Genomic DNA, 14,593 nt, shown 5'->3' with positions numbered 1-14,593 from the left:
GATTTAGTTAAAATGAAGCAGTAAGGTGTCTGGATAGCAAATTAACACTCAAGTACTCTTAGCTGCTGTCCTGCACAAGAAAGCTTTTCTTTATTTGTTGGCAGCTTCTGCTCTTCCATCTAAGTAGTATTCCTGTAATTAGTTATACTAGCCTAACCAACATTGCAGCAGTGTTCAATGATTAGCAGATAGATACTTATTACAGTAATAATGCACAAACAGAATATTGGACACTGCATCCATGCTCAGTTAACAAGGGTGTGACATAAACAGAAACCAGCACCTTAATGAATGGCACACACTGGCCAGACATGTACCTAGCTGCATTGCTCAGTTCCTGTGAGAACCCGCAAATGGAGCCTGACTTGAAATGGCTTCAGTTCTGTTATTTCTTCTGCTGTGATAAAACTATTATGTTTCAGGCTTGCATATGCAAGGAAAAGAATTTAATCTGCCTTCTAGGACATGTGAGTTATGAGCCATTCAGTGGAGGATTTTGTTTGTTTCATTTATATTAACACAAAACTCTTTCAGTCCAACAGTAATAAAAACATTGTAGTTCCTGAAATTTCAGGGTTGACAATTCAACATAATGGATATATAGAAATCTGTTCCTGTAAACATACCACAGATAAAATCTTCAAGCACAGGTGCAGATGTAACTCATAAAACCATAAGCCAGGAACTTAATGGGGTCACAGTTAGAAATCTGGTAAAGTAGGCAGTGAAGTTTCTGCAAGATGTTTGCATTGCTCCACATGTATTGATGTCCAGCTGCAAGCGCCATGAAACACACTGCTTTTATTGTACATTACGTTATTTCCTAGAATGCTTATATACCATTACTTGATTTTTTTTCCACCATAAATACATTGGCATAGGTTTAATCCTTTAACTACAACTTACCTGAGTCTTTCAGTTTCTTCAAAAGGTGGGACTTGAAAAGAAAATCAACACCCCTGGAGCTAGGAACATTAATAACAGCAAATCTTTCATATCCAAGACTTCTTCCCCTTACTTTGTATTCCACCATAATCCAGCTCTGCTTCACAGCTTCCACATAGAGTCTGACAGCCCATTTGGTATTGTACATGCTTTATTAAAATGGTACTCGTATTTACAATATCTGCAGAAACAATCCTTCTCAAGTCTTGCATTCAGACAGACACGCACACAGACACACGCGCGCACGCCCCTTCACTCTACAGGGGTGTGAAGGCTATGCTCCCAAAAGTTAGGCAGCTTCTGGAAGAGGAGGAAGGGTGACTTTTTTTTTTTTAAATTACTTAAAAAGAAGCGTGGGAGTATGCATTTGGCCATCACAATGCTAATTTAAGTATATGTAGTATTAACATATGGCAGTAACACTGAGTATTCCTCTTTTACATTCTATACACAGAATGACATCAAGGTTTTCCAGTCAACAGAACATTCTAACTTCAGTCTCAATGTTGCTATGTAGTGACTATGAAAGAGGGTTTTCCCTTAAAACAATTCAAGTCTATGCAAGCGAAATAAGGCACAATTAATATTTGATTTGATTCAGACGAATGGGAAAAAGGAGTGGGAGGGAGACAGGCTTCAGATAATAGTTGTTGAAGAGGAAATAGTTTTACCCTATCCTTTTGAGAGAAGGATGAATTTTACCCCCATCTTGATCTATGTGGACTTCTCTTAGAGAACTGAAGTATTCTGCCAGGGCTACTAAGGCCCACGTACAAAACAAAATTGGAAATTCACATTATAACACCAGTGTCAGTAGTCTAACCTACTGATACTGATGTACATGAGCACATCTTTGTTTAATGCTGAAGGAGAAGACAAACATGAAACAAGTTCCAAACCTTTCACTGAGCTTGAAGACTCACATCTTTAGAGAGTTTGTAATATATGCTATTTGAAAAGGCTTCAGCTTACCGATAAAAAGGAATAGCGGTTTTGCCTTTAAATCCCTGGCCCCTCTTCACTAAGCCTTACCAGACATTACAATAAACTGCAACAAAAAGTTTGGCAGCACAAATAATGTCTAGTATTCCAATCTTCAGTTGTGACTTTATTATTTTCCTTGTACAAAACCTGTTGAATGTTTTTCGCAGCAGATGAACTGTACCCAAAGATGCAGGACATTCTGTGATGGGGAAAAGAGGTTGCAGTTCCGAAGGCCCCTGACTTTGGTTGTTTACAAAGTTCATTCCTGTTTAGTGTGATCCTTGGTATCTTCCTCATCTGTGTATTCTGATGGTTCTTCCCCTGGTTTTAGGAGTCTACCTACGTAGTCGTATTTTTCTGAAAGAGATTCATGATTCCATTACAATCAAAAACAGCTTCATTCTCAAGTTAGCCTGCACTGCTGCTACTTCATTTTTCCCCCCCACACATTAGGGTTCTGAACATGAATCACTGGCATTGATGGCAATTTATCAGTGAGCTCAGCTGCTAAAACAGTCTTGATACCACTGCTGCTCACTACTTGTTCTACTCTCAGTACTTCGGTTTTGTTTCTAATCAGCTTTGCTTTTATCACATGAAGGCTGAAAATAGTGCTATTAGAACAAGCACGAATTTCCTCTGCCTGTTTCAATTTCAATTAATGTGAAAAAATTGTTTCCTCTCCCTCCAGAGGCATACTTCCATACATTTTAGAAATTATTTCAAGACAAACTTGTTCAACTCTTAATGCCCAAAAATAACTCTCTGTCCTAGTCATAATTCAATGGGATCCAAAGCAAACAACCTGAGAGCAGGAATTCCACTGGCTAAGCTACTCTACGCTGAATAGCTGACAAGAGGACACCTTTCTTGTATAAAACTATCAGGGTAAAAAAGTTGTAGTGGGATATGGTGGAATCTTCTCTAAAGAAGAAAGCCCTGAAGTTCATGGTCTTTTCTAGGAAAGCCACATTGCACTGTTAATGTCACTATCAACATCTCTTTTAAAGATGTCCCAAACCCAAGTCAGTCATTTTATATTACAAGCATTTCCTTAAGCTAGAGATGTACTAAGAGCAGTTACCTTTAAATTGCATTTCCCACTCTCTTACACTTTCCATCTGTACAGCATTTAAGTCCGATAGGTCATCATATTCATCTCTGAGTGCATCTTTATCTAGACAGAAAGTTGCTAGTCCCCTGGAGGCATCTCTGCCAGCAAATATTCCATATGGACCCTCTGAAAACAAAAAGACAAAACCAATACCTTCAGGTCTTTGCTTATGGTGACTCATGTCAATTCTTCAGTCTGCCAAAGCCATACATGAAAAGTCCCATGCTTTTGCAGCTTTGACACTATGGCTGTCCAATGTTCAACAACACTGCAATTCAATCTTAGGTATCATTAGGAGATAAAGTCTGCCAAGAGAAGCAGAGTCAAGAAAACAGTTTTGAAGGGGTATCTGGAAAAATCGCTGACCCTTGATGCAAATCAAGTGATGTTAATTCCAAAGAGATGGGAGGCCAGAATTCAAAAGAAATCCACTTCCATTAAGCAAAATACAGAGCATCTAAAAGTCGGACATGAACAGAACCAAATTACATGGACACCTGAGTAAGAAATCCATCTAGAGTGCCAGCCAATTACTTCACTTGCAGAGCCATCATAACTTGGCAATCAGTGGATCTTTTGACACATTTCTTACTACTGTAAATGTCACACTGCAAAACACAATTTAGAAACCAAAATCAGTCCTATATCAAGATGTTTAATTTACTCATTTATCACACTCAGACACTTTTCACAAAACTGGTAAGAGGTAGTAATGGCTGCCAATGGCAACATAATGGAGAGCTTCTTCAAGCAATAAGTCTTGCTGTACTCCAAACCAGCTGCCATTCAAATGATATTGTTGTTGATGTTCTGAATGAGGAACCCAGGCCCACAGTGTTATAAACAGCTTTTACAAAAGATCACGCACAATCGGTAAATCCTTAAGAGGGTCTATAAACTGCAATTTAAGCTCCCTGCCAACAGTACTTTGCCCCAGACTTTTTCCTTCCCATGAAGCATTTAAAACAAAGTTTCCATAAGCTCTATTTATATAACATTCTCAGAATTTTGACTAACTGTTGTCAAAGGAGCACACTGCCCCTCCCTGAAGCTCTGCATCTGGGGTTTTACGGAGCTCTACAGCCACTGCTGAGATGCCACCTCTTGATCCACCAGCTTGATGCCAATTGTTTCTGCTGAAGAATTATACTCTATTACTCAGTACCAAGCCCTGAACACCCATCTCAATAGCACATTTAGTTGAAAGCATGAACACCTTTAGAACATAAGTTTGCGTTAAGACGATCAGTGCAAGATTTCTCCTCATATATGATAATGCCAGATGCCACTATATGGCTACATCTTTTCTAAAACTGATTTTAAGCGCTTGTGTTTCAGTGTGTTTACTAGAAAAGCATTTGGGAATCAGATACAAACAGTCACACCAGGTGCAAGCACTCAGCAGAATGCTAACAAGTGAAAACAAGCCTTCAGACTCAGCACCTGAAATTCCAGCTCTGCGAATGTAACTTAAAAAATGCCACATTCTTTCATCCATTATTACTATTGAATTAAAAACATCTTAAGAAAACAGTAAAAATGAAAGCCTGGCTTCACCTTACTTACAGGGCTGGCAAAGTAGAAGTTCAGATATCTCAATATATGAGCAATCTACTTTAAGATTTAAAGCTTCCACTCAGGCAACTTTACACAGATTAATTTTAAATGTTGTAATTAGTACAGAATATACACAGCTGTATTTTGCTATGACCCCTTGTCTACTATTCACTTTTATATAAATACTGATACAGTGGTCCTAAAAAGGTATTTTGCACATCAGGTCCTGTAAGATCATTTAGGAAGGTGCAAGCATAGACAACTCTGAGTAAGAAACAGGCTGTGTGAACATTATCTTGTGGCAGAGACATCAGTGCAATCCCTGAAGTGCTCCCACATAGTTCTTTCACGACCAGATGCAATTTACTGTGCGAGTCCTACCTACAGCCCTTCTTTTATTTCCCTTTGTCTGCCTGGCTATTTAGACTGGCTCCTTGTATAAATAATTCATTGTGCCACCAGTACACATACTGAAGAGATTGTAAAAAGAGATGCTAGTAGCATACATATGTAGACTAAATCAATTTTTCAAGACTACCACAGACTCTAGGTTGTTTTCTTTCTCCATACCTCCACAAAATTAGCTACTTCCTAGTCAAGTACTTCACAAACTCCTCCCATGTCTATTTGACATCTCAAAACAAGAGGAAAAGTCATGTAAGTATCAAAAAATCACTGAAATATCTCCACGTTATTTGGCTACACAAGGTCATGAGCCTTACATTAAGAAAGCTTTGCTCCTTGAAGAACGTTTTTCTTCCCATCATTGCTTTCACGTATTACAACACTCCGTTACCAGCCTTTGTTGTAGTGTTAGCTCAGCTCTGAAACCAAACTGTTATCAAAACTACGTATTTGCCTGCCTATCTCTATCTCTGTAATACCACATTTATACACTGCCCTTTTCCCCATATAAAGCCCTCAATTACCTTACAACTCTACCTTAAATAAAATATGCCCTTCTTTAATCTAAGCACATGCAAATACTGCTACCCACTGCCTGGTACCACTCCCAGGAAGCAAGGATTCTCCCTTCCTTGTAAAATCCCAAAAAAATCTGCCCTTCTGACAGATGTGTCCCAGCCTGACATTCACCTTTACCTACAAATGAACTGGGCAGGCCTGAGACATGGCAAAACCCAAGTCTCCTCAGTCAACAAATAAACCTCTCCAACTCTTGCTCTCAGGAACAGGATTTCAGCATCTCTTAGTCCTGTTTTGGATCTTAAATGAAGATTTTTCTTTGCTTGCATACGTTAAGAAACAGCAGATAAGAAAAAACAATATTAGCACACAATATTTAGACGCTTGGGAGATATTAAGCTATCCAAGCTGAGGGTTTTATCTGGAAGCATTTTTTCCAGTGACTTGGATCTTGGAACACAGCCTGCATTTGAATTTTCAAATGATTTCACCAGTAATTCCCCAAAACCTATGTTGGTGCTCAAACTTGGAGTAGATCTTCTCAGTGTACCAAAAGGACCACTTCAGTTATCTGTTGATTTTGATCCCACGCTGCTGCTCCAGAACCAGTAATGAAAGTGAACGCTGTGCACTGAACTCCAGATTGCTCTGGCTGTCAGTACAGGGACCTGCGCCACAAACAGCTGCACATGGACTTGGTATCTAACCTACTGATACATCCAGCTATCCTACTGTGTTACATTTCAATACAATGGGATTAACGCACCTTCCTTCAGGAAGCCATGCAGGCTAATGAGCTTCAATTTAAACCAGTTTTCATTTCTGAAAGCAGCCAAAAAACACTTCTGAGAAATCACCAAACATGTTGACCATAGCAGGTGTTCTTAGCATCTGTGCATCACATGCAGCCACTGGAATACAGCCCTATTCCACCTGCAAGCTCAAAATTCATGGACAACATTCCTTAAGCTGCAGGAAAGAATAAAGGCAAATCTCTCTTAATGTAAGTTAAATGACTGAATGGAGAAAGAGCAAGAAAATTGCTGACAGCTGCACTAACTTACCACTTTGTCTACCTTCTCTGCTAAAAATCAAAGCAAATCTCTATCTGCTTAAAGTTTTCCATCCAAATCTTGAGACATCTATTCAGTGTTGCTCCTTTTATGAGAGAACTAAAAAAAGCTACAAGTTCAACAAAGCTGTCTTGAGATACAGCTTGAAAACAGAAGCTTTCTAATAACATGGATCATTGAAATTCAAGGTAACATCATTTTAACTTTAAACCCACTTCAGATTTACGGGAATGGAAAGATGTGGATCAATTTGAAGTTACAACTTGCACGGAAAGTAAACATTCTTAGGAAAATAATCCATTAAGCCTACATGTTGAAATGGGAACTGCTCGAGTCTAAATCAGACTTCTTAGGCCCAGGCCTCCCTCTGCCTTCTGCCAGCTTTCCCTCCAACTCTGTGGGAGAAGTGCAAGAAACAGTGACCTGACTTGAACTGGAGAGGCTGTCAGTGAGCACTGCTCAGACAGCCTGCAGCTCAGCTGTCAGGAGGCTCTGGCACAGATCTACACTTGGACAGGACACAGATCTCAAACTTCGCCTCAGGGAGAAGTACTCTGCCCATAGTTTGGTCCATTATAAAGTAAGCAGTGCTAGCCAGGGTCTTGATTACATCAAAGAGATGCACCACTGTGTGCTGGATTTAACATCTATACGTCATTAATAACAATGACACTATTGCACCACATACGTCACACTTGGCCAAGTCCCCAGATCCCCAATTTAAATGATTTTACTAGGGATTTACTCAGCCAGCTGATATCAAGCAGTTGTTCAAGTGTTAAGGAACATATTCAGCTAATTAGTAAAGGCAGAGAGCAGCTGTTGGTCAGTGTAGAAGCTGCAGAGGGCAGAGGGCTGCATTCTCCTGCATACTCTGCACTGCTTCCTGCTCTCAGGGAATGGGGACCCTTTTGTCCCGGTCCCTTGTACCAGAAGCACAGAGACAATCTCTTCTCAGTAGCCATTTCTGAACCTTTTCAGTTTACTCGTTCTGGTAGTACCTTACTTTTCCCAGAAACACTGGTTTCTTTGAGAAGCTGAGTCCCAGGGAGAGACCACTTCGCTTGAATAACACAAAAGAGCAGGCAAAAACAAAACAAAGCAGAAGACCCACACCTCACAGGAAGTACTGCTCCCCCCATCTTATCCTCTGTACTTGTCTCTTAACACTCAGCCTGTTGTGTTCTGCACATAAGGCCACCCGTAACAGACTTCTCCAGACACAGCACACATGCTCCACGAGCAGCACTTCACTCTAGCCCTACCCTTGTACATGAAGTACAAAAGCATCAATCAGAACAACTTTTAAATGCAAATTTAATTAAGTTCACAGTACTAAATTCCCAAGGAATTGAGCACCATCATTTTATTCTACAGAAATGATGGAAGACATGATAGTGTTCAGATTTTTTCAAAGAATTTAATATCGGATATTGTAGTTGTCAATTGCATTTGCAGCACAAAACAAAGCCAATTCTGCCCTAATGAAAAATGAACTAAAACATAGATATTTATGGAAGGAAATACTACCACAGCCTAATCTATTCCTCTTGGAAAAATGGAAAGTAGGGATCTTTGTGACACTTCGACAGACTTGAAGTGGGATGAGAAATGAGCAGACAGTGACAATGTATTATAGGAAAACTATCAGGAAATTGACTGTTTTAAATAATGAGAAATGAAGACCCAAGAAGTGATGTGGAACAGTTGTGTACAGTGGATTGCGTACAACCTTGCTTTGTCATGCTCAAAAACGAGTATTTTTCATAACTACACAAAGTTGATCGAAACTAGTTTATAGCATTATACTACCATGCCAATTTAAACTCTAAATATTAAGATTACTTTATCTCTTACTATGCCTTTCTACTGACCAATATACCTTGAGGAATCTTAACGTTACAATAAATGAAACTGTAAAAACTGTCTCCTGTGATAAAAGATATAAAAAAAACAAAGCACACACTAAAGGTATCAACCATTAGGCTCTCAGTCATGAGATGTGGTTGTGGATGGGGAGATCACCCCACCACAATTTATTTGATATTCTGGCTCCACAGTTTTTAAAGTGAGCCATTAATTGTTTGCTTGATTACTTGCAGAGTTTGCAGATGATAAAGGAAAAGGTAATTAAGATTAATAATCAAACAAAGCATTCTAGAACTCAAACAGGGACAAACAAAAGTGATATTTATGTAATAAAACTAAAAGTGAAACACTGAAACAAAGGGTGTGCTTGCAGGACAGAAGACTATCTTAGGAATTGTGAAGAACCTTCTATGTGATGTTTTTAGAGAGCACAATATAAGAGAACTGATTCTTGGAGGCACAGACAGTTAAATGTGTGATACAAACTTCCTGCTCTCACCTGAAATACACCAGACTTACCAAAGACTAATTACCACTAGGATAAATTGTGGAAAGCTTAAAAGAGTCAACATTAAAAAAAAAATTGGAAGATATTCTGATTAAATGTTCAAGAAAGGGAAACTTTCAACCATGGCTGTTTGAAAGGATGAGATTAACAGTCTATCCACTTCTTTTAGATCTTAACTGTAGATCTTCAGTGGGCTCTTCACTGAAACAGAGCAAAGTATACCAGGATTCTGTGGACAGAAATTTAAAAAAAGAACAGATCTGCTAATAAAGTCAAGAGCTTCGCAAGACTTTCAATGGAATCTCACCTGTTGGACAAAAATGTGGGCTAGAGACAATTCCATGTATTAACCTTATGCGAAAAGTACCAAAGTAAGATTTGCATACATTTGCATCCTATTGTGAAAAAAGAAAAGAGACTTTCCAGTGCCTCAACAAAACACAAGCAGCTCCCAGACCAAGCTTGTGCTGTCAGCCAAGTCAGTGCTCTCAACTGCTTCTTCTTCTGTTTAACAGAACTTCACCATCGTTTTGTCAGTAAGCTTTGCACTTCTGCTGTACTCCAGCTGTGAAGCACAGAATTACCAAGGAAGCTTCTGCAGACATCTGGTTACTGTGACAGATGTCCCTGTGGAGAGTTGCAGCTTTAAAAGCTGAAGACTTCTCCTCCTAACTCTTCTCAGATCTTTTAAGGCCTCCAACCACTCATTAGTTTTTTCTCTTCCTGGTCAGAAAACAATTGCAAGAAAATACTACTCGACATGCATCACACAGATTGACCACATCGGCATGATGTGATAGAAAGTACAGAACTGATGGACAGGTTGAGCACCAATTTCTAAATGTGTACACATAACAATGATCCGACAGAAGAAAACTATACTGGGCCTGTTATGAAAAGGTATCTTTCAAAACAGGGAAGAAAAAAAAACAAACAGAACACACGTCCCTCTACACAAAAGCAGGATGCAGTGCTTTAGGGAAACCAGCTGTTGGTACTTATCAAAGAAGCAGGCTGATGTCCTTAAACACCAACTTTAGTTTCTTCACAGCAATGGGCCTCCAGAGGCAGAGGATGCAAACCAGTGATAGTATCTACAGAGAACAGTCCAGAAATTGTCTGTTACACAAAACAGCCAAAATTAATGTTCAGACTGTGATTCAATGTTATTTCATGGGGTAATTTTTGAAGAAATCTATCAATTCAGACTGTTGCTATAAGTTTCATGTGCACACATTTTGTTAATCTATGTATAAGAAACACAGAAGCACTGGAGTTGGAAGGGACCCTTAAAGGCCAACTCCCCTGCAATGATCAGGGATACCTGCAGCTCAGTCAAGTTGCTCAGAGCCTGATCCAGACTGACCTTGAATGTCTCCAAGGATGGAGCATCCACAATCTCTCTGGGCTACCTGTTCTACTGCCTTACTACCTTTACTGTAAAAATAATTATAAAAAAAAAAACAAAACATAACTTCCTCCTCATATCCAAGCTAAATCTCCCCACTTTTAGTTTGAAACCATTTCCCCTTGTCCTATCACAGCAGACCCTGCTAAAAAGTCTGTCCCCTTCTTTCTTTGAGCCTCTCTTTACATACTGAAAGACCACACTTAGGTATATATCCAGAGCCTTCTCCAGGCTGAACAGCCCCAGCTCTCTCAGCCTGCTCTCGTAGGAGAGGTGTTCCATCCCTTGGTTCATTTTTGTGGCCCTCCTCTGGACACACTCCAGCAGGTCCTTGTCTCTTCTGTACTGAGGACTTCACACCTGGATGCACAATTTCAGCTGAGGTCTTGCCAGCGCAGAGCAGAGGGACAGGATTATCTCCCTCCACCTGCAGGCCACGCTTCTTTGAATGCAGCCGAGGATACATTGGCTTTCTGGCCTATGAGAGCACATTGCTGGCTCATGTCCACTTGCCATCCACCAGTACCGTCAAGTTCATTTCAGCAGAGTTCTATTCTTACATCCCCCAGCTTGTACAGATAGCGTGGGCTGCCAGAACTTTGGTGCAATATCTTGCAATTGGATTAGTTGAACCTCAAGAGATTCACCTTACCTGTATTTTTCTATCAGCACACAGGTCTCAGTTTAAAAATCCCTAAAGCATGAGACAAAAGAACTTCCTAAGTAAGTGTTTGGAAGCTGCAGTACACCAGACTGTATCTTCTCAGCTTCACTCATTAACAGGTGTACTCCAGACACAGCTCAGAGCCTAGTGGTAGCTTTTCCAATACCCAAACAGAAAGCATTTTGGTTTACTTATGGCAACTTCCGTTTCTGTGACTGGCAGCAGAGTTGGTATCAGATCCCCTGAGCGTGACAAGAGCACAAGCGTGGCTCAGTTGTACAACTGCTTGTCACAGGTTGGGACCAAACACCTGCAGCACTGCTCTTTTATGTTTTTTATTTTTATAACCTATGACTTAAAAACAAAACCAAATACAAAAAAGCCATCTAACTTGATCTATTTCCTAGGGAAAAAAAACACAGCATCCTCTCTCCTCCGCCCTCATACAAAGGCACTTGTCACACCTTCTATGAAAAACTCCTGTGTAATTTGATTAGATCCGGTTTTCCAAACCACCATTGTTTCAGGAAGAAAATGAGCAGCAGCCATAACTCTCACTTCCTTTGACACTGAGTTAGCACACACAGCTCAGCAAACTTGCCCAACTCATTACATGAAACCATGCATATTTATTCCTCATAAAGGATCCACACAGCGAGCACGGAAACCTAACGTTGGCCCTGATGCACACTTCTTTATGTGTGAAAGATACGTTTCAGCACTAAAGAACCCTATTGTCTACCTTTCTGCCTGAGAGAGCAGGCTGCTTTCCGCACACACCTAGCTGGTGTCAGCACAGTCAGCCCACCAGCTCCCCCTGCTCGCCTCCATCCTGATTACAACTCCTGCTGTTATGTCACCTGCACCTTTAGGTAAGCAACCAGCTGGCTTTACTCCTCCCTGAGCCGTAACAGCTAGAAGGCAGGAAGCGCCGCTCGGCTGCACGTGGCAAACCTACCGGCGGAAACAGAGAAAAACGATTAAAGTACCGCAGTCGCGCGTCTTCAGGCCGCTAGAAAACCACCCATGAGGCGGCGTGTCTCTCCCGCAGCGCCCGGACCGCCGCCCCATCGACTCCCCCGGGCCCGGCCGGGCCGCTCCCACCTCCCCCGCCCTTCGCGACGCTCACCGGGCCCGTAGAACTTGCTGCCTTTGGTCACGTCGAAGACTTTGCCATTGACCGCCAGGAGGATGCGGGGGTTGCGGGTCCCGTCGAACTCGTGCAGCTGCTCCAGGGAGAAATCCCGCCGCTTCATCCGCGGCAGCAGGGCGGCCTGGCTCTGCTGGGCCGCGCCCCCCGGCCCGCTCCGCTTCCTCCAGCGCAGGTACAGCAGGTACGCAGCCAGCAGCACCAACACCAGCAGCACCACGTAGAGCAGCATCCCGCCACCCGCCGACTCCCCCGCGCCGTCGTCGCCGCCGCTCCCCGAGGTCCTTAGCCGCCCATCCCCGCCGTCCGCCATCACCGCCAGGCCCGCGCCCGCCCGACGCCACCCGCCCCCCTCGGCTCCGGCCCCGCCCCCTTCGCCGCTCGCCGCCTCCGATTGGTCCTCGGCCCGCGGGCACCTCCCCCGCCGGCCGCGCGCCCCGCCTCTCAGTTCGCAAGAGGCGCGGCCGCCGCTACTGCGCCTGCGCGGAACGGGTTCTCTACTCTCTCGCGCGAGGCGGAGGAAGGGGGGGGGGGCGGCTTCGGGAGTTCGATGCGCGGGGGTCCCGCGCGGCGTAACGGCCGCAGCGCGTGCTCAACGGTCGCAAGAGGCGGTGTGCGCGCGCCCCGCCCCTTTGAGTCGGGTGTGGGCGGCCCCGCCGGCCGGAGGCGGGGATGCGGGCCTCAGAAGGCGGCGCGCTTTGGGGGGTTGTGGGTGGCGAGCGTCGTTGGAGAAGGGGTCGAAGGGCAGCTGTGCTGGTTGCCGTGGTGACCGCCACGTCGTAAGGCGCCCTTTAAGCGGTCCTTGAGAAAGTGACACGTCTGCTTATGGATCTGGTGCAGAGGTCCCTCCTGGCTTTGTTCCCGAAAGCGGTCAGGCGTGCCCATGAGGTGACGCGACAGCAGCCCGGCGGGGAAGCCCTTGAAGGGGCTGCTCGTTGCTTTTCGCTGCCCGTAAATGCGGGTAAGCAGCGCCGTCCATTTTGGGCCGTCAGAGCTGAGTGACTAGAGTTAGTGTTTGTGCTGTGAAATCTAGCAGTGGCGGCGCGTACATCTTGTGTATCTGAGTGATGCAACACGCGAGCAAAAAGGAGATTACATGGTGAAAGACTAAAAGCTTTCTTATTTTCAAGGAGAGACTCGGTCATTTTTGTAGGACTACGCCTACCTGTAGCACCCGTAACGTCTTCCCGTTCCCAGACGAAGCGGCATCGGTTTCTGGAGAGCTGCTACAGGTAGCTGGGCGATGCCCGCCGCTCCGCCTGGCACTGCGCTGTGAAGCAGCAGCGCTTTGCACCCGCTAGACTTTGTCACGGCAGCTGCCTGCAGTAGAAGCATTCCTCCTACTAACAGCTGTGAGAGCGAGACACCATTTCGTAACTCGGTTACAAAAGCTGGAGAGCTCAAATATTTTCACACAGACAGGTAAACAGTGCAAGAACCCGGCAGAAAATAACACTTAGCGATGCTTAGCGTTTTCATAAAGCTCTGCGTTTTCAACACCTGTAGTGGCCAGGTGTTTAACCTTCTGCCTTTTGAGCCTGTTTGGTAACGACAGCCTTTGTGAGCAAACAGGGTGAAGTTCTCACCAGCTAAGGACCCGCAATTGAAATTCATGGGTTGCTCTGAAAGTGATGCCTCCTATTTATTTCCATGGAAACTCCAACAGATCCAAAGAGCATAATAACACTATTTGATAGGGCACGTTCTCAGCTACAAAACAATATTTTTCAGGAGTCGCTACCATTAGCTATGTGTTTTTTGCCAGTAATGAACAAGAGTCTCCGTGCCACACGCATAGCTATCTGTACCAGTGGAGGTGACCCACTGTGAGCACTGCTGAAATGCACCAGCCAAAGCCTCCCTGCACTCACATCCACTGTTTGGTCTTCATAAACATTCAGCCAGCATCAATGAATGTGTGATTTCTTTTCTGCGTGGAGGAGTTCAACTACAGACCTTCAGTTACATCATGGGCCAACATAATAAAGTAGGTGTTACTTTTCGAGCAGCTCTCTTACTGCTACTTCTCTTCCTTCTAATCAGAGTAGCTTATATTATTAAACTCTATTAAGAGAGTATTTTTATCTTAACAAATTGCATCTTGAGTGTATTTAAGAACAGGTTTTTTTTATCATGGAAGCGTAAAGTGCTTGGGTACAGCTATGGTGTAGTTTAGGAAAAAATGGAGATGTACTTTTACCTATGGATCTGCTTTCTTCAGGAGTTTAAATTAGAATTTCTGCAAATTTTTTATTATGTTCTGCTAATTACCTCTGCATTTTAAAGATGGTTTTAGAAAATAAAAACAAGTAGTAAGAAATGTGAAGTACTTTTAAACATCTTCCTACCGAGTTACTGTCTCCAAATTCATACTGACCAATGTGCGTATCTCTGAAA

At 43.0% G+C, this 14,593-nt stretch overlaps 1 protein-coding gene across 1 annotated transcript; it reads right to left on the bottom strand.

Moving 5' to 3' along the window:
• Positions 1–2,188: 2,188 nt before the first annotated feature.
• PGRMC2 (progesterone receptor membrane component 2) lies at positions 2,189–12,509 on the bottom strand (the record flags this gene model as incomplete). Its single annotated transcript, XM_079534233.1, has 3 exons — positions 2,189–2,286; positions 3,014–3,169; positions 12,176–12,509. The coding sequence occupies 3 exons, from the start codon at positions 12,507–12,509 to the stop codon at positions 2,189–2,191; spliced, it is 588 nt and encodes a 195-aa protein (XP_079390359.1).
• Between the last annotated feature and the right edge of the window lie 2,084 nt (positions 12,510–14,593).

Source organism: Tetrao urogallus (genome assembly GCF_951394365.1).
Source record: "Tetrao urogallus genome assembly, chromosome: 4".
In the NCBI taxonomy this organism is placed as follows: domain Eukaryota; kingdom Metazoa; phylum Chordata; class Aves; order Galliformes; family Phasianidae; genus Tetrao; species Tetrao urogallus.
This window is presented reverse-complemented; position numbering and strand designations above follow the sequence as displayed.